This window comes from Orycteropus afer, unplaced genomic scaffold (assembly GCF_000298275.1).
Source record: "Orycteropus afer afer isolate SDZICR_OR568_19922 unplaced genomic scaffold, OryAfe1.0 scaffold00061, whole genome shotgun sequence".
Taxonomy (NCBI): Eukaryota; Metazoa; Chordata; class Mammalia; order Tubulidentata; family Orycteropodidae; genus Orycteropus; species Orycteropus afer.
The window spans coordinates 3,518,002-3,537,876 of NW_006921648.1; the positions used below are offsets into that span (position 1 = coordinate 3,518,002).

The 19,875-nt window shown below is 49.7% G+C and overlaps 1 protein-coding gene across 1 annotated transcript in view; it reads left to right on the plus strand.

Annotated features, from left to right (window-relative positions):
• CUNH16orf96 (chromosome unknown C16orf96 homolog) overlaps window positions 1-19,875 on the plus strand; it is a 44,057-nt gene that overhangs the window by 8,864 nt on the left and 15,318 nt on the right. The window contains exons 2-9 of the mRNA XM_007939712.1: window positions 4,641-4,745; window positions 5,707-5,787; window positions 5,977-6,063; window positions 6,212-7,490; window positions 10,103-10,188; window positions 10,492-10,602; window positions 18,145-18,219; window positions 18,864-19,028. Of these exons, the coding sequence (XP_007937903.1) occupies window positions 4,641-4,745; window positions 5,707-5,787; window positions 5,977-6,063; window positions 6,212-7,490; window positions 10,103-10,188; window positions 10,492-10,602; window positions 18,145-18,219; window positions 18,864-19,028 (1,989 nt within the window). The remainder of the gene's footprint in view (window positions 1-4,640; window positions 4,746-5,706; window positions 5,788-5,976; window positions 6,064-6,211; window positions 7,491-10,102; window positions 10,189-10,491; window positions 10,603-18,144; window positions 18,220-18,863; window positions 19,029-19,875) is intronic.

The window sequence follows — 19,875 nt, forward strand, 5'->3', positions numbered from 1 at the left end:
TAACCAGAAGGCTGGAGGTTCAAACCCACCAGCCACTCCTCAGAAGGAAGGTTGGGCAATCTACTTCCATAGTGATACCACCTTGGAAACCCAAGAAGGGGTCACATAACAACACAGTATTTATGGGAGCAAATCACCAGGTTACCAGGTTTTTTCTCCCATGGAATAGCTGGTGGATTCGATTGGGCGATCCTTCACTTAGCAGCCAAGTGTTTAACCATTTCACAGCCTGGGCTCCTTATAGCTAACTTAGTGGGTGAAATAGATCACATTATGGATTTGTGTTTGTTTGTTTGTTTCCCAAAAAATATTACTTTTTTTTTTTAATTGTGATTTGGGTGAAAGTTTACAGAGCAAATTCACTTTCCATATAGCAGTTCACATGCACTTTGTCTCATGACCTTGACTACAATTTACCACAATGCAACAGCTCCCCTCCCACTTCCTCCCAATAGTTACCTCTTCCCTGTGTCCATCTCTCTGTGCGCTCCTGCCCCCTGAGCTGTCTCCCTGTGCATAGCAGCCCTTCTTTCTCCCATGATTGTTCTCTCCAAGGAGTGTATCCACCTCAGGTAAATGTTCAACTCATATGCTTGTCTTTTGTTTAACTGGAAGCCACAAGTGTGGGTTCAATTCCAGACCTGAAGGGCAGCTAGGGGCCATAGTCTCAGTGGTTCAGAGGTGGTAAATCTTAATGGAAGTAGATAGCCCAGTCTTCCTTCTGTGGAGTGGCCAGTACATTTGAACCACCAGCCTTCTGGTTAGCAGTCAGATGCCTTAGGCACTGCACCACCTTTTCTATGTATAAAATCATATAATCTGCAAATGGAGATCATTTTACTTCCATTTTAGTCTGGAAGGCTTTTGTTTCCTTTTCTTGCCTAATCACCTTGACTAGCACCTCCAGTATAATAACTCGAAGTGGCCAGAGTCAACATGCTTGCCTTGTTCCTGACCTTAGGGGAAATCATTAAATCTTTCTCCGCTAAGTACAATGGCAGCTGTAGCACTTCCAGTGTAATAACTAGGAGAGGCCAGAGTAGACATGCTTGCCTTGTTCCTGATCTTAGGGGAAATCATTAAATCTTTCTCCACTAAGTACAATCGCAGCTGTGGGTTTTCGTAGGTACCTTTTCTAAGTTTGAGGAGGTTCCCTTTTATTCTTTGTTGGCTTTTTTGTTCATTTGTTTGTTTTTAATAATGAAAGAACATTGGATTTTGTCAAATGCTTTTATGTGTCAATTGAGATTATAGTGTGATTTTTGTCCTATGTATGGTATATTGTTGTTGTTGTTGTTATGTGCCCTCGAGTCAGCCCCGACTCATAGTGACCCCTCCTTGGGTTTCCAAGATGGTATCACTATGGAAGTAGATTGCCCAACCTTCCTTCCAAGGAGTGGCTGGTGGATTTGAACCTCCAGCCTTATGGTTAGCAGTCAAGTGTCTTAGGCACTATGCTACCAGAGCTCCTGTATGGTATATTAATTACTGTGATTGCTTTTCTAATTTTAATCCAAACTTACATTTTTGGAGTAAGTCCAAAATCTTTTGTAAATCTTGGAGTAAGCCACATCTTCTGTCCTCCTCTAACCCCACAAGAGGAAGACAGGATCACCATCAATAGCCCAAGGCCTATTACTGCAAGGCCAGACATGCTGCCTCCCTCCAGCCCTTTCATCAACCGTTCCTCCTAAAGTACCCACCACCTCTCTCCTGGGTTCGATAATTCACTGCAGTGGCCACACAGAACTCACAGATTATGGGGTTTATTAGGGAAGCCGTTGTTGTTGTTGTTGTTGTTGTTGTTAAGTGCTGTCGAGTCGTTTCCGCCTCATAGCGACCCCATGCACAGCAGAACGAAACACTGCCCGATCCTGCACCAGCCCCACAATCTCTGCTATACTCGAGCCCATCATCGCAGCCACTGTATCAATCCATCTCGTTGAAGGCCTCCCCCTCTTTCGTCGACCCTCCACCCTACCAAGCATGACATCCTTCTCCAGGGAATGGTCCCTTCTGACAACATGACCAAAATAGGTGAGACGAAGTCTGGCCATTCTTGCTTCCAAGGAGCATTCTGGCTGCACTTCCTCCAGGACAGATCTGTTAGTTCTTTTAGCAGTCCGTGGTACTTTCAGCATTCTCCACCAGCACCACAACTCAAAAGCATCAACTCTTCTTTGGTCTTCCTTATTCATTGTCCAGCTCTCACATGCATACGAGGCGATTGGAAATATCATGGCTTGAGTCAGGCGCACCTTAGTCCTCAAGGAGATATCCTTGCTCCTCAGCACTTGATACAGTTCCTTTGCAGTTGACTTTCCCAATCTACACATCGTCTAATGTCCTGACTGCTGCTTCCGTTGGCATCGATTGTAGAACCAAGCAACGTGAATTCTTTGACAACCTCAATCTTCTCTCCATTTATCAGGGAAGCACCAGGTTACAATTCAAGTTCAGGAAAAACGCTCAGTTTCTCTCCCAGCCCACTGTCTCTCAGCCAGCAGTCTCTCACAGTCTCTCTCCCAGCAGTGCGTGTCCCTTGGTGTCTCTCTCATCAATGCGTGTCTCTTGCGTCTCTTTCCCAGCAGCACGTCTCTCAGGAGTGCATTCCTTCTCAGCAGTATGTCCTTCTCACCCAGTAGACAGAGTTCTGCCTCTAGGAGGCCTCCTTTAGAGCCTGGCAGAGTGGCCAAACTAGCCAATCATAGCATCAGAACTCTAAGGACCTGAGAGCCCAGAACATTGATTTGTGCCACTCCCAACAGAAATACCCCAGGTGGACAACTTTTACAATCAAGAGCTCCTCATTTGCTCACAGCAAATTCCACCACGGAGTTTACAAAGACTTATGGCTAGAAAAGCCATACCAGGTAATTTACCACACTGCACCTGTTTTGTGGCCTAACATATGATCTATCTTGGAAAATGTTCCATGTACACTTGAAAAGCATTTGTATTCTGCTGGGGTTTTTTGGTAGAGTGTTCTATAGGTATTTATTCATTTTAATTACTTGATAGCAAACCAAACCAAATCCACTGCTGTCAAGTCAATTCTGACTCGTGGCTGCCCCAGGGTTTCTAAGGCTCTGAATCTCTATAGAAGCAGACTGTTACCTTTTTCCCCCAGAGTGGCTGGTAGGTTCAAACTACCAACCTTTATTTAGCAGCTGAGTGCTTTGACCACTGCCTTTCCAGGGCTCACTACTTAGTTGACAGTGTTCAAATCTTGTCTTTCCTTGCTGATCTTATATCTACTTGTTCAACCCATCACAGAGAGGGATATTAAAGTTTCCAACTTATTGTTCAACAGTCTGTGTTGTTGTTGTTGTTATGTGCCGTCGAGTCAGACCTGACTCATAGTGACCCCTCCTTGGGTTTCTGAGGCGGTATCACTATGGAAGTAGGATTGCCCAACCTTCCTTCTGAGGAGTGGCTGGTGGGTTTGAACCGCCAGCCTTCTGGTTAGCAGTCAAGTGCCTTAGCCACTATGCTACCAGAGCTCCCTCGACAGTCTGTATCTCCTTTCAATTCTGTTTTTACTTTATGTATTTTGGGAATCTATTGTTAGGTGCATATATGTTTGTAATCATTATATCTGGTAGATTGACCCCTTATGATAAAATGTTCTTTGTCTAGTAACAATTTGGTCTTACAGTTGATTTTGTCTCATTTTATTAGAGCTGCTCCAGCTTTCTTTTGGTTACTGCTTGCACGGTTTATCTTTTAGTTTTAACCCTTAGTGACTTTGAATCTAAAGTGTGCCTTGTGTAGACACCATGTAGTTAGATCATGTTGGTTTTTTTTAATCCATCTTGTCAACCTCTGCCTTTTAACTGGAACATGCAATCCATTTATATTTGTAATTACTGTTAAGGATGACTTACTTGTGCCATTTTACTGTTTTTTTATTTTTGTTAACTGAATGCTTAACCACGCACTGGGCCATGTATAGACATCATCACATGGTTTCATGCCCATTGTTTAGTTGAGGAGTTGAAAACCTAGGAAGACGCAGTAGCAGGGCCAGTCACTGGTGGAGCTGAGCTGTGAGCCCGGCATTGCGGCCCTCAGCTCTCATCTAGAAGCTTTCTTACTGGTCCCCTGCCATCAGTTATTGCCTCCCCAGGGCCCGTCTGCACATACAGTCAGAAGAATTCTATAAGAGCATGAAGCCAGTCATGCCACCCCTGCTCCTGACCTTCCGACGGCTCCCACCCAGACGGGTTGGTGTTTCCCCTGGCGGATGTGCATCACGCAGGAAAAGGCGTGAGATGCTCCCTGATGTGACCTCCTGAGTAACTAGGTCAACTCAACCACAGGTTTGCTCCTCATGAGACAGGTCACCTGGGAGCTCAGAGCACTGTGGGCTTATATTCTGTGCAGGCCTCCAAGCATGGTCCCTGGCCGCTCCTCGGAAGGAAGATGGGGCAATCTGCCTCCATAGTGATACCACCTCGGAAACCCAAGGAGGGGTCGCCAGGGGTCCGCTCCAACTCAACGGCACATAACAAGAAGAAGCATGCTCCAGCCCATGCCTTGGGAAAACATCTACCCTTGGTCTGTGGCTGCTCCACTGGGCTGGCCTTCTTCCCCGGCCACACCTAACTTCTGTTTCCTCCTCCTCTCTCCCCCTTCAGAACATGCAAACCCTGCAAGACCTGCTCAGTGACCTTTACTCAATCAAGACCACCACTGAAAGCCTCAAGAAGGATATAGACAAGCTGAGGAACCAGTTTGACAAGGTAGACCCCTTCAGGCATCCTCCACTCTGGTCCCGCTGCTCAGACCTCTGGTGGTTGGGCAACGAGAAATCTAGGAGGCCTGTTCTTGATCCAGGAGAGCAGCCATGAGGGCAGGAGAAGGGGGCTGACGTGGCCCATACGCCGGCCTCTGGAGCTTTCCTCACCTTCAGCTTGTTATCTCATATTTGGTCCCCCCCTGCTTTTGCCTTGCTGTGCTGGTCAGAACCCTTGGTCGTAAATCACAGAAACTCAATTCATCCCAACTTAGAAAAATTAAATGAATGTATTGTCTCATTTACTAAAAAGCCCAAGGATGGCTTCAGGTACTGCTCGATGCTCCTACAGCATTGCCAATCTCTCAGCATTGCTTTCCTCAGACTTGGCTTCATCATCAGGCAGGTACTCCCCACATCTCAGCATCTCCAGATTTACATACCACCAACTCGGGAGCATAGTGGCTAAGGCACTTGACTGCTAACCAGAAGGCTGGCGGTTCAAACCCACCAGCCACTCCTCGGAAGGAAGGTTGGGCAATCCTACTTCCGTAGTGATACTGCCTCCTCGGAAACCCAAGGAGGGGTCGCTATGAGTCAGGGCTGACTCGACGGCACATAACAACAACAACAACAACAACTCAGCAGAAAGAGAATACCTTTTGCTCACTTTCTTTCTTGGCGCTTCTTAATAGGCTTTTTCCATTAAAGGCTCTGAGAAGTCCTGCATTAAAGGAACCTGTTGAATGCCTTTTAACCCAGCACTGCCCAAACGTATTTGCCCTTTGTCCATGGGACCCTATCCCCACCCCTCTTCACACTCTCTGGGAAATACTGCTTTAGAACCTCTTCTTCCGTCTCAAGCTCTCCATCACCTTGAGCTAAATCCTTAAGTTCAAGGTGTGGGAAGAATCAGGGCTGAGGCCAGAAGTTGCACCCCTGGCCCACGGACTTGTTCCATTTGACAGATTAACATGGAAAGGTTTGATACCTTCTTCGATGATTTCAGAAGACAGAACCGCAAGATGACTGCTCTGCAACGGGAACTGGTGAGGGCTATGATGGCTCCTGCTTCCCTCCCCTACACCCTCACCTCCAGGCCCGGGGCGCTGGGTGGGACAAGGGGGTGAGGAGAGCAGACCCCAGAAAGGGCGATGCATAAGGGCAGTGTGTGATGGAGCCCCACGAGGACAGCCATCCTCCAGGCTCACCCCCATCTCCAACCGCCCCGTCTCCAGACCGGTGTCCAGAACAGGATAAGCAGCTTCCCCCACGTGGAAGAGCTCGTGCTGTGGAGCAGCCTGCACGAGGCCATGTTCCCCTCGGTGAGTGGAGGACGGGGCTGAAGACACAAGGACGAGCGGCAGGGGCGAGGTGAGGGCCAGAGCAGGGGCGGCGGGCCGGACGCAGCCGTGCAGCCCACCCCCTCTTCCGCAGGGAATCCCGAGAAGGCTGGAGGGAAGGCTGGACCAGCCCCTGCATCAGGTGCAGGGCCCATTGTGGCAGACCATCCAGCCGTTCCCAGAGGCCGTCACGCTGCAGACAGCCGAGTCCGTCCAGGCTGTTGATCACATCCAGGCCACAGAGCCCATCCGGGGCACAGAGCTCCTGCAGACCGTGTGGCATTATGAGACCCCAGAGATCCTCCCTGTTGAGAAGCCGGCACAAGCCGTTCTGCTCCCTGGGGCCCAGGAGCCAGGCCAGCCACCTGCTCCTGAGCCCATGTCAGCAGCGCAGCCTGGGCCCGGACCTGAGGCAGGGACAGAGCCCATGCCTGCACTGGGGCCTATGCCGGGGCCCAGCCAGACTTCTGTGGGACCTGAGTCTGCCCAGAGGCCCCAGCCCATTCCACCCGGAGGCTGGCCTGTGCCCCCCAGAGGCTGGTCTACCACCCCTGGAGGCTGGCCCATACCCCCCGGAGGCTGGCCCGTGCCCCCCGGAGGCTGGCCTGCTCCCAGAGGCTGGCCTGGGGCAAGCACTTGGCCTTTCTGGGCCTCAGACTTCTTTGACCCTGGCCCAGGCTTGTCAGTGCCCCAGCAGCCTGCCCAGCCCCAGCAACCACCCTCCAGGGCCCCGCCACCAGCCACGGAGCTGGGCGCGTCCTGGCCTCGCCCACTCCAGCCTCACAAGTCCCACCCACCGGAGGGCAGCCAGCTCCAGACTGTGGTGGAAAAGGGGGAAGAACTGTATGCCTATGATGCAGTGGCCCCAGTGGACAGGAGCGCCAAGGAGAAGGCCCCGAAGGAAGCACACCTGAAGGCTCCCGGGTCTGCCCTTCATCGGATGAAGACCACTGCTACCATGGCTGCCGCGGCTGCCGCCGCCTACGCGGCCGCCGCCAACACAGCGGCCCATGCGGCAGAGGCTGCCGCCAGGGCAGTCAAAGATGCCCCTGCCACCAAAATGGCCACGCTTGCCACAACCGTGGCCTCTGCTGGGCCCTTAGGGGTGCTGGCAGAAGACGTGGGTGCCGGGACCAGCCGCGGTGCCACCAGCCACGTGGCCTTCGGTGACGACATAGGTGCAGAGGACTACGACTACTCTCCCTCGCAGTCGGTGGTCAGCGTCTTCCCTGAGGCCTTGCCGGCCATGACCTTGCAGGCTTCCCAGCAGGCTGTGAGCCCAGAGGACAAGAAGGAGGCAGTTAAGCATTCCATGAGTTACATACCCTCGCTGCCGGCTAGACACGACTCCATGAAGGAGGAGTTGGCGCAGCTGTCCTCCAAGGTACAGCAGCGGCTGATGTACCTAGGTAGGTGGGCCTGGCCCGGGAGGGCTGCAGGGACTGCGGGGGCGGGGTGTGCCTTTGCCAAGCTCCTCCTGTCTCTCGGGGAGCTCCCCCACCAAGTCTCCGTCCAGCCCTGAGTTATGTGTGCCTTTGGGTTGAATGTTAGCCTCTCACTTGTTTTCAGAGGCCATCTGGTCGGCCATAGCACCCTACACACAGTGGAACAAAACACTGCCTGACCCTGCACACTCCCCGTGATGCACAGGGCTGTCGCTCGCTCATTTTCACAAGTAGATGTTTGGGCCTTTCGTCCTAGTCCGTCTCGGGCTGGAAGCTGTTGAGCGTCCTAGCGACACATGGGCCTCCACTGGCAGACGGGTGGGGGCTGCGCAGAGGTGAGTGGCCGGGAACTGAAGCTGGGTCTCCCTCCTGGAAGGTGACAACCTCCGCTGACCCACCGACGCCCCCAGCGAACTCTCAGCAGGCTCCTCTTCTCCAATGAGTGTCCGCTGACATCTTATCTTGGGGGGTGGGTATTGGGGTTGAAACGTAGCGGGCAAAGTCTCAGGTCAAAATTACTCTCGGAAATTTCTAATAGCCCTTAAAACCAGGGCCGTAGGGCTTGGGGCCTGTCCAGCTTTGTCAAGTGCCGACAGCACCGGACAGACCCCGGAGGAGGGGTCGGCTGAAGATCAGGAGCCACTGCTGGGCCAAATGCGGTGTCCTTACAGACCACGGCCACGTTCTGGGTGGCCATAGGACTAGGAGACTTCTGCTGCCGTCTCAAGGCCGTGCCTGGCCTAAAGCTCTTTGGGTAGGATGGACAGCAGATGGCCTGCGTGAATGGTTCTCCAGTTCAGCCGGCCTTAGCAACCCCTGGAGGGCTTAGCAAATAAATCCCAGATGGCTGCGTGCCACCCCAGCGTGGTGTTTCTGAGTCAGTCCGTCTGGGTGGGACTGGAGAGTGTGCGTTTCTGACCCGTTCCCAGGTGGTGCTGATGCTGCTGCCCTGGGGAGCCCCACTTTGAGAACCCCTGTCTTGTCCCCTTTAACTCATTCTCTTGTTTTCTTGCTCTCCGCCAATGACAATAGTTGAAGAAACCTAAGTGAAACCTCTATGTGGTGCTACCTTGGATAAAATACTTTTTATTGAAAAGAATGTAACTTCCCATAGCTGAAAAGAATCGCGTTCCATCGGTGAATGTGGGAACACAGCCAGGATTACGGTAGTGATGCATTTCAGCGGCTAGGTAAGACAGGTGTAGCCCAAGCCCGTTTCAGGCCAGCTGTCACTACTGTCAAGGACAGGGAGATAGGTGGTGACTCACCTTGGCTGAGACTTTTCAACCACGCCTAGTGGGGTTTGTACATTATTTTTGGCTTTAGGTCTCTGGCCTCTCACCTGTAATTGGATACATTGTTCTTTTTCTTAATTCCCCACCCACCCCCACCACCACCCTTTTTAAACTTCTCCCTCCTTTTTCTCTTGCAGTGACATAATATGCTTTGTGTGTGCTGGTAAGTTAGACACCATTCTTGGTGGTTCCGCTCAGCGTCGTTGCTGGAGGAGAGTTTCTATATTTCTTGAAGCCTTGGGCTGTCCACTAGAGTAACCAGGAGGCACACATGGCCATTGAGCATATGAAATGTGGCAAGTTCAAGTCCACTTGTGCTCTAACTGAAATACACATCAGATTTTGAAAATGGTACAAAAAAGAAAAAGAATATAAAATTTCTCATTTTTTTTCAATTACATATTAAAATTATAATCTTTTGGATATATTGGGTTCAATACAATATTTTATGAATTAATTTCATCTGCTTCTTTTCATATTATCTTTAATGTGGCTACCAGAAATTTAAAACTACATCAGTGGCCCCCAAGCTCACAGTATAGTTCTTTTTCTTTATTTTGTTGTTGTGTTGAGAATTTACAAGGCAAAAACATACACTGATTCAATAATGGGGAATCAGTGACCTTGGTCCCATTCTTTGAGTTTTGTAACCATTCTCACCCTCTTTTTCTGAGTCGTTCCTCCTCCATTAACATCAATTCACTGCTCCCTAAGGTTCCTGTCTAACCTTTCGAGTTGCTCTTGTCACTCTGGGCCCATGCAGCTAGATCTTGAAAGAGCACCATCCTCAAGGCAGGCATTCTTTCCTAGTGACGCTGAACGGCTGTTTGGTTTTAAGGAGACCTCAGGGGATATTTTTGGTTTAAGGTTTAAAGATGATCTCAAGGGAATAGTTTTAGGGGTTCATCCAGCCTCTGTGGCTGTAGAAAGTCTGGAGTCTGTGAGAATTTAAAATTCTGTTCTGCATTTTCCCCCTTTTGATAAGGATTCTTCTATAGAATCTTTGATCAGAATATCCAGCCATGATAGCCAGGCACCATCCAGTTCTTCTGGTCTCATGGCAAAGGAGGTGGTTGTTCTTGGAGGCATTAGCCACGCATTCCAGACCCTCTTCCTGTCCCTGACTCTTCTCCCTGTCACCTCTCACCGCATATTTCTGTTGGACAGCGCTGCATGATTCTTCTCCTAAGGAAGCACTCGGAGCTCTAGCCTGCAGGGATTTCTGCCGAATCCTCCTCCTCCTTCCCTGCCCCCAACAGACACCCCTCCCTTTGCTTTCAGTTAACAAGGGTGCCTCCTCCAAGCTCGGGGCCACCGTGGACATGCTGCAGGAGAAGGTCGGCAGGCTCCAGAAGTCCAGGATGAAGGTCAGTGTCTTGGGCCAACAGCTGCTTTGGGGATCACAGTGATCCCAGAACCAGATGGGCTTCCACCTTCCAAGACACGGCATCGTCCTGCAGCGGAAGGGAGGCCCGGGGACTGAGTGGGCCGAAGGGCAGCTGCAGCCACTAGGAGGGGCCTGGCGCGGCTCCTAGGTGGCTGTTGGGCTGAGGCAGGCTGGAGATGCGCTGGGCCAGGCCATCCTCCTGGGCCACAGCCCTGCCTTGAAGGCCCTTGCAGCCACAGTGACCTCAGAAGCGGAGGCACCGGCTGCACTGTGTCCGTTGTAGGAGGAGGAGCTTGAGCGCTTCTGGGGCGGCCAGATCCAGATGGTGAAGGATCACTACGTCGTGCTGGACAGGACGGTGGAGCGGCTGAAGATTCACCTGGATGAGTCCAAGGTGCAAGGTCCGGGGCCTGGGTGGGGGAGTCCTCATCGGGACCCTCCCCAGAGGCTGCATGGGAGGTGGGAGTGTGTCAGAAGCCGCGGAACCAGTGAACTTTGTGTGAGTGATTTGCGTGGAAGTTTACAGAGCAAATTCACTTTCCATACAGCAGCTCACATACACTGTCTCATGATATTGACTACAATTCCCCACAATGTAACAGCTGTCTTCCCACTTCCTCCCTGAAGTTACCTCTTCCCCGGGTCCTTCCCTCCATGCACTCCTGCCCCCCCCCCCCCCCCCCCCCCCCCCCCCCCCCCCCCCCCCCCCCCCCCCCCCCCCCCAGCCATCGCCCTGTGCATACACTGCCCTTCTATTCTGCCACGATTGCTCCGAGGACTGTATCTACCTGATGTAAATGTTCAGCTCATATGTCTGTCTTTTGTTTGGCTGGAAGCCACAGGAGTGAGTTCAATTCCAGGCCTGAAGGGCAGCTAGGGGCCACAGTCTCAGTGATTCCACCAGGCTCTATCAGACCAGCAAGCCTGGTCTTTTTTATGACTTTGAGTGTTGGTCCACATTGTTCTCCCGCTCTCTCCAGGATCTCCTGGCCAGTGGATATTTTGCTGGCGCTTTACTGTGTGTAAATTACATTTCCCACCACCCACGTGTCAGCGTGTGGTGGCTGGCACACTGCTGTGAGCATGGAAGCTCTGCCCCCCGGATCTCCAATCCCAGGAGGGCCACCGTGGTGGGCAGGTTTCAGCAGAGCTTCCAGACTGAGACAGACCAGGAAGAAAGGCCTGGAAACCTGAAAATGAGCCAGTGAGAACATTACAGGTCCCAACAGAAGGCTGTCCGACATAATGCTGGAAGATGAGCCCTAGGCTGGAAGGTACTTCAAAACAGTGACCACAACGGGCGTGTGCAGACCAGCGGTCATGGAGGCGGAGCCCGACCAGGCACCGTCCGGTCTGTTGTACACGGGTTGCCGGGAGTCAGAGCCAACTCACAGCAACGAACAGAACAGCAGATCACACTTCAGTTGAAAGCAGGCAAATCCCTGCTTCCCTGCCCCCTACACAAACAGAAGGGCCTGGAGGGAGCCTGTTCTGTCACTGTCGCCAGCTGGAGATGGATGTGTGGTGCGTCACGTACGCTCAGGGACTATCACTGCGTGAATCGCTTCCCCATAAACCATTTTGTTTAGAGGTATGGAGCCCTCCCCTGAATTTCCAGTGCCAATGGACCTTTCTAGAACAATAGTGTTGGTAACAGTGACCCCCCAGCAGAGTCAGGGCCTCTTTACATCATAACTGTGCAGACAGACACACAGCTCGTCAGCAGAGCCTCACTCCATCGAACACCTTGTCCAATGAGCCTAAAGGGCCCTGATTGGCTGGGGTTGCCGGCTGGATGACCCTGCTCTGGTGGGCCCCCAGGATCCACCCAGTCCAGTCTACCTCTTGTCCCAGACTAGAGCATCCCCGGACCTTTAGACAGGGACTCAAGGAGTCCTTCCCAGTAGGAGGGAACCATTTGAGGTTGCTTCCACGGGATTCTGACCCCAAGTCCAGAGGCTGTCGGGGAACACGTTAGGATTCAGGGGACATAAGAGTGGGAACCAAGACACGGCCCTGACATACTGCTCCCTCCCAGGATGGGCACCCGGTGTAGTCAGCCTCAGACACACAGAGCAACTCTGAACGGCAAGAGCTCACACAAATGGAGCCACTGCAGAGCCTAAGAAGTCGGGTGGAAGGGACAGCTGCCCTTGTTTGTAGCTACTGGGCAGCATGTGGGCAGAGGACGTGCGCTCGGACCTTTGTGAGCACCACTGACCGGGAGTGCCGTCGTCCCCGCCACCTCCCGGCCCGTTTCACTCACTGCTCTGCCAAAGGGCCTGGGTCTCGTGTTGCAGGGACCTGTCGGTGCTCCTCCTCCATGGAAATCCTTAGCTTCTTAGTGCTGCTCAAAGAGAAATAGCACAGGTGGGGGCTCTTCTGTTGTTGTTGGGTGCCACTGATCGAGCCCCAGCTCACAGGAACGCCGAGGACAACACAGTGAAGCGCGATCGTTGCTACGCCTGAGCCCACTGTTGTAGCCGCGGAGTCCGTCCGTCTCACTGAGCGTCTGCCTCTTTGTTGCTGAGCGTCTGCTTTTCCAAGCGTGACATCTTCTCCAGGGGCTGGACCCTCCTGACAGCGTGACCAAAGTACAAGAGCCAGAGTCTGGCCGTGCTGGCTTAGAGCGTTCTGGCCGCACTTCATCCAAGACAGATCGGGTTGTTTTCCTGACAGTCCATGGTATGTTCTCTGGTAGTGTGGTGCCTAAGGTACTTGACTGCTAACCAGAAGGCTGCGGTTCAAACCCACCGGCCACTCCACAGAACGAAGACTGGGCAATCTACTTCTGTAGAGATACCACCTTGGAAACCCAAAAGGGGTCACTATGAGTTGGAATTGACTGGATGGCAGTGAGTTTGGTTTTGGATTCTTTATGGTATAGTCAATATTCTTAACCAACACTGTAGTTCAAATATATCAGTTCTTCTTTGGTCTCCCGTATCCATTGTCCAGCTCTCACATGCATATGCAATGATTGAAAATACCAAGGCTTGGGTCGGGCACCTTAGTCTTCAAAGTGGTATCTCTGCTCTTTAACACTTTATAGAGGCCTTTTGCAGGAGATTTGCCCAATGCAGCATGTCATTTGATGTGTTGATTGTGGATCCAAGTAAAACAGATAGGTGTTTTCTCAGAGTTTTAAAAAATATAGATATATACAATTGCCATTGACCCACAGTGCCCCTAGAGGACAGAGTGGAACTGCCCCACAGGGTCTCCAAGGCTGTCAATCTTCACGGAAGCAAAGCCCAAACCAAACCCACTGCTGTGGAGTCAATTCCGACTCACAGCGCCCCTAGAAGACAGAGCAGAACTGCCCCAGAGGATTTCCGAGGCTGTCAGTCTTTACGGAAGCCAAGCTCATCCCAAACCCACTGCCAGGGAGTCAGTTTCAACTCATAGTACCCCCAGAGGACAGAGTAAAACTGCCCTGTGATGTTTCCAAGGCTGTAGATCTTTAAGGAAGCAGATTGCCACATCTTTCTTCTGCCAAGAGGCTGGTGGGTTTGAACTTCTGACCTTCTGGTTAGCAGCCAAGCACTTCACCACTGTGCCCCAAGGGCTCCTTATTCGTCCCGGGCAGAAATTTGAGAAGATGAAGGCTTACCAAACAGTGCCAGAATGGACCATGTCGACCTCTGTCCCCACTTCCTCCCTGGCTCTTGCGCCAACGATAATTAGTTGCTTATACACATTAACCCTGGAAGGCCCTGGAACAGCGCTTGGTATACAACACATATCTAATTAAACATGGTTTCAGTGAACACATGCTGCAAGAGATTAACTGCCCCATCCAATCCCCTGGTGAGAAATGAGGGGCTGCGGACACATCTGCAGTGGGTCTGTAACATCTGGAGTAGTGAAGAAAACATCACTATTCAAAGTTTATGGAATTGCTGTATGGAAAGTGAATTTGCTCAGTAAATCTTCACTCAAATCACAATTAAAAAGAAAGAAAGAAAGAAAGAAAACGTCACTATTTGTGGTCCAGCTGCATGTCTTCATGGAAATGTCATGGACCTAACAGTTGGTGTCAGAAGCCTCTGTACTCACTCATTGATTTGTTCCACAAGATACTGGGCCCATCGGCACCCTTTTAGGGGCTAGTGACATGGTCGTCAACAAGATAGACACAATCTCCAGGCCCTCTTGTGTGTGTGTGTGTGTGTGTGTGTACAAACAGTAATTCTATGTTTTTAATTGAAGTATAACTTACTCAAGGAGCCCTGGTGGCAGCAGTCTGTTCTCAAAGATTACAGCCCCAAAACTGAGTCAACAGCAATTAGTTTGGTTCTGGAATACTATTTGAAGGACCCCTGGTGGCACAATGGTTAAAAGTACTCCACTACTAACTGAAAGTTTGGCAGTTCACCAGCCGCTCCTTGGAAGAAAGATGTGGCAGTCTGCTTCCGTAAAGATTACAACCTGGGATACCCTATGGGGTAGTTTTACCCTGTCCTATAGGGTTGCTGTGAGTTGGAATTGACTTGATGGCAGTGGGTTTTGGGTTCGATAATTTACACATGGCAAAATATCCAAGTCTTATGTATAAGAACTTTGGTAAGTTTTACCAGTGGGTTCAGATGTAACGATGATCATGTGGATGGTACTGAGACCAGCCAGTGTTCCAGTCTGTAACACATAAAGTCACCACGAGTCAGAGCCAACTCAGTGGCAACTGACAACAACAAACTACCCATTTATACACCCCTGTGGCCACCACCCAGTCAAGACCGAAATATGGCCATCATCTGGGAAATCTTCCTTTCCAGGAAATACCCACCACCCATAGTAGCCACTCTTTTGCCTCTTGTTATCTCCTTTTGAACCTCATATAACTGGGATCACACAGTCTCTGCTGGAGTTTGGGAGGAGGTTGTCTTTATGGAAGAAAGACCTTCATAAACCACTTGGAATAGAAAGATGAGATCCTGTGTGCCTGACACAAGTCATTGAAACAGCATGACCTCATAACTGGATATCCATCTGTGATGGTTACAGCTGTGTGTCATCTTGGCTGGGCCAGTGGTTTGGCGGCTATGATGCAGACATCCCCCATGATGGGATCTGCTGTGAGCAGCCAATCAACTGAAAGGATGTTTCACTGGGGTGTGGCCTGCATCTAATAGATGTGGATTTTCTGGAAAGCTCTCTGGCCTTTTGCTCACTCTGGATCCTGCATCTGGCTTGTTGTCATCCTACCTCCAGTTCTTGCGGCACTGCCTGCCAATCCTGGGATTCACTAGTCTCTGCAGCCTGTGAACCAGCAGCCTGTTGTCTAAGCTGCCAAGCTTGGGTTTATCAGCCTCTGCAATATGTGAGTCAGGAGTCCCAGCCATGGACTTTGGAACTTGCCAGCCTCTACACCACATGAGTGATTTCCTTGAGCTCTCTCCCTCTTATATATATACATATATAGGCATCGCTGGTTTTTCTTCTCTAGAGAACCCAGCCTAAAACACCATCTATATGAAAAAATGAACCTCAGCCTCTCCTCACTCCATGCCCCAATATTAACTAGAGGGGAACATAGACCTAAACCTGAAAGCTGTTACTATAAAGCTTCTAGAAGAAAACACAGGATGGACGTGTGACGGATGACGAATGGCAAGAGTGTTGCTGCGTATGTATTTATTACAATTAAAAGAAAATAAGAAAACATGGGAGGATATCTTTGCAATCTTGGGCTAAATAAAATTTCTTAGGACACGAGTAGTGAATTAATGATACTCATGCTAAATGTTTAAAAGTGAGGAAGACTGATGTTAGATGAACACTTCAAACAACATTTTATCTTTCATTTATTTTGTTCTTTTTACAGAGCAAATGAGTTTCCCATTCAACAATTCATACACATTTGATTTGTGACACTGGTTGCAATCCCCTCAATGTCACAGCTCTCTTCCCACGTCCTCCGTAGGGTCTCCATGTCCATTGTTCTTCTTTCCCGTCCCTTCCTGTCCTCTGAGCTTTGTTTTTGGGCAGTGCTGCCCTTTTGACCTCCTTAGGAGCTCTGGTAGCATAGAGCCCAAGGCACTTGACTGCTAACCAGAAGGCTGGCGGTTCAAACCCACCAGCCACTCCTCGGAAGGAAGGTTGGGCAATATACTTCTGTAGTGATACTGCCTCAGAAACCCAAGGAGGGGTCGCTATGAGTCGGGTCCGACTTGATGGCACATCACAACAAAACAACATAGTTGATTGTACTGAGAAGTATATTCTTCCCTGGTGCAATTATTAACTTTGTAGGCCTGTTTGGCTTCGAACGTTGACCAGTTCTTTTTGGTCTACTGACCGTGTGCATTGGTTAACACTCGACCATTTCAGGAGGTAGCATGTGATCAAGAACTAGTAGCATTGAAGGAAGAAGTCCAAGCTGCACTGAAGGAATTGGGAAAAACAAGGCTCCAGAAATTGACAGAACACCCACTGAGATATTTCAACAAATGGATGTAGCACTGGAGGCACTCACTTGTTTATGCCAAGAAATTTGGAAGGCAGCTACCTGGCCAACTGACTGGAAGACACCCATCCATATTTGTGCTCATTCCAAAGAAAGATGATCCAACAGAATGCGGAAATTATCAAACAATATCATTAATATCACACACAAGTAAAATTTTGCTGAAGATAATTAAGATTGGAGGAAGACTCAAAACCAGCGATAAGCAGATGATACACCCTTGCTTGCTGAAATGAAGATTGCTTGAAGCACTTACTGATGAAGACCCAAGACTACAGCCTTCAGTACGGGTTACACTTCAACATGAAGAAAACAAAAATGATCACAACTGGACCAATAAGCAACATCATGATAAATGGAGAAAAAGATTGAAGTTGTTAAGGATTTCATTTTACTTGAATCCACAATCAATGCCTGAGGCAGTCAAGAAATCGCATGATCTGGTGTAACCACTGAGACTATGGCCCCTAGCTGCCCTTCAGGTCTGGAATTGAACCCACAACTGTGGTTTCCAGCCAAACAAAGTACAGGCATGTGAGTTAAACATTTACCTCAAGTAGACACACGCCCTGGAGAGAACAATCATGGGAGAAGGAAGGGCTGCTTATGCACAGGGAGATAGCTCAGGGTGCAGAAGAGTATGAAGGGATGGACACTGGAAGGAGGTAACTATGGGGAGGAAGTGGGAGGGGAGCTGCTGCATTGTAAATTTTGGTCAATGACATGAGACAAAGTATATGTGAACTGCTGTATGAAAAGTGAATTTACTCTGTAAATCTTCACCCAAATCCTAATAAAAAAAAAAAAAGAAAGAAAGAAATCGCATGATACGTTGCGTTGGACGTATCTGCTGCAGAAGACCTGAAGATTTGAAGTATTGGTACCACAGCTTCCAGCATCACAGTAACATGTAAGCCACCACAATGTGACTAACCGACAGATGGGTGGGATTACTAGGTAGAATCAGCAGAATTATTGAACAGAGGCATTCTTCGCGGAGTTCTTGGCATGGGAAATAAGGGTATTCCCCTATAATATGGGCACAGTGTGTGGGGCACATGGTAAGTGCTCAGTAAATGAATAGAATAGGATCTCTCTGGGAACCCATTATAGATCAGAAGACTTGAACTTGCCCTAAACATCTAGGCAGCCAAGATGTCAGCCTTGCTTTCTGCTTTCCACCTCTGTTGCATGTCTCTCTCCATGCAGAACAAAGTTCCTATGGTACCACCTCCAACAGGACAGCTTGCCCCAAGTCCCAATGTTCATCCCTGTGCCAGGTGCTGTCTTCCCACCTGATCTGAGCACCTGGAGCCCTCTGAACCCAGCCCTTCTAATGCGCCTACCCACCTGCTGTCCACCAAGCCCACTGTCCCTTCCTAGCACATGGCAGGGTGGGAGGTGGGAGGTAGACATTGCACTCAAGGCTCCCGCAGGTAGGTGACATGCCGTGGCTTCTGTTCTCAGACTCTCCAGGCTCAAATTAAAAAACTGGAAATGAACAAGGTGGATAAAAGCGTGATGGAGCAGGAGTTGAAAGAGGTGAGTGAGCAGGGTGGTTCTTGTACCTTCCCTACTCCCCCGTGCTAAGCCCTGGCTCTCCCACCCAGGAAAATGGAAGCACCTAGCAAAAGGAAGACCGGGCAGAGAGCCTTCCAGAATTTCCTCTGACCTTTATCCATATAGGAAGGTTGGGAAACCTTCTCAACATTTGTCCCATTAACTACCATTTTCAGTGACTTGGCATTAATGGCATTTGTTATATGCTAATACTGCATGATCTCACTGATATGAAATAAGCAAATATATAGAAAACAGAGATTATTAGTGGTTACTGGGAGTGGGAGTTTATGGTAATGGTGGTGGAATAATTAGGAAAAAGATAGTGATGGGGTTTACTACATGAAGACTGTAATCAATGTCATTGAATTGTACACATAGAAACTGTTGAATTGGTGAATGTTTTGTTACATATATTTTTACCACAATTAAAAAAAATTTTTTTGCACCAATTTCTCTGTCCTGGGAAGACAGTGGCTTAGTTCTCAAGGTTGTGTTTGAGCCAATGTAGACTCCACAGTTGAGTTTAAGCCAAGACTAGACCTCCAGGTTCCAAATATTTGACCAAAGGGTACTGATTGCATCCAGCCTGCCCCTGCTGCCTCCTGAGTTCTCTCTCTCTCTAGAAAGCCGACAAGGGCGCCCTGGCAAGCAAGGCAGCCCGGGTTGACCTGGAAATGGTGGCAATGGAGATGAACGAGATGGTACATAACATGCTGCTCAAGTTCTCAACCTACGAGGATGACTGGAAGAAGTCCGTGGAGGAGTTGAACAAGGCCATGGCCACCAAGGTGAACATCTTGCCTTATATCTCTGTTGCTGTGTTAAAAATCACCCCCAAATGTAAGCACCTAAAGCAACAAGTCAGACCCAACTCATAGTGACCCCTCCTTGGGTTTCCGAGGCAGTATCACTACGGAAGTAGATCGCCCCATCTTCCTTCCACGGAGTGGCTGGCGGTTCAAATCCACCAGCAGTCTGGTTAGCAGTCAAGTGCCTTCGGCACTACGCTACCAGAGCTCCTCTTCTTACTTAACTTTTTAAAGCAACAAACATTGCTTTAAAAAAGGGTCAAGAGTTTGGGCCTGGCTAAGCTGAAGCATTCTGCTGTAGGGTCTCCCATGAGGGTGCAGTCAAGCGGGCTGCTAGGTCTACGATCATGTGAAGGCTTGGACTGGGCTGGAGGATCCCCTTTCAAGATGACTCCCCTACGTGGCTGTTGGTAGAACTGTTTCATTCCTCCTCATATGGACTCCTTAGTGCTGCTGGAGTGTCCTCACAACATGGCAGCCAGCTACCCCCACAGCAAGTGATCCAAGAGAAGAAAGCAGAAGCTGCAATGTCTTCTATGACTTGGCTGTGGAAGTTACATTCCATCATTTCTGCAGCAGCCCGTTTACATGAGTTGGCCCTATTCGGTGTAGGAGGGAATGCTCAAGGCCATGAACACCAAGGGGCTGGGTTGGGGCTCCATTGTCCCATTGGATTTCCCTTATAAAACACAAGTTCAAAGATAACAGGATTAGGACTTTCAAGATGGTGGTGGTGTCAATAACAAAAAGACAAACAATCCAATTAAAAAATGGGCAGAAGACATGAATAGACACTTCACCAAGGAGGATATTCAAGCGGCCAACA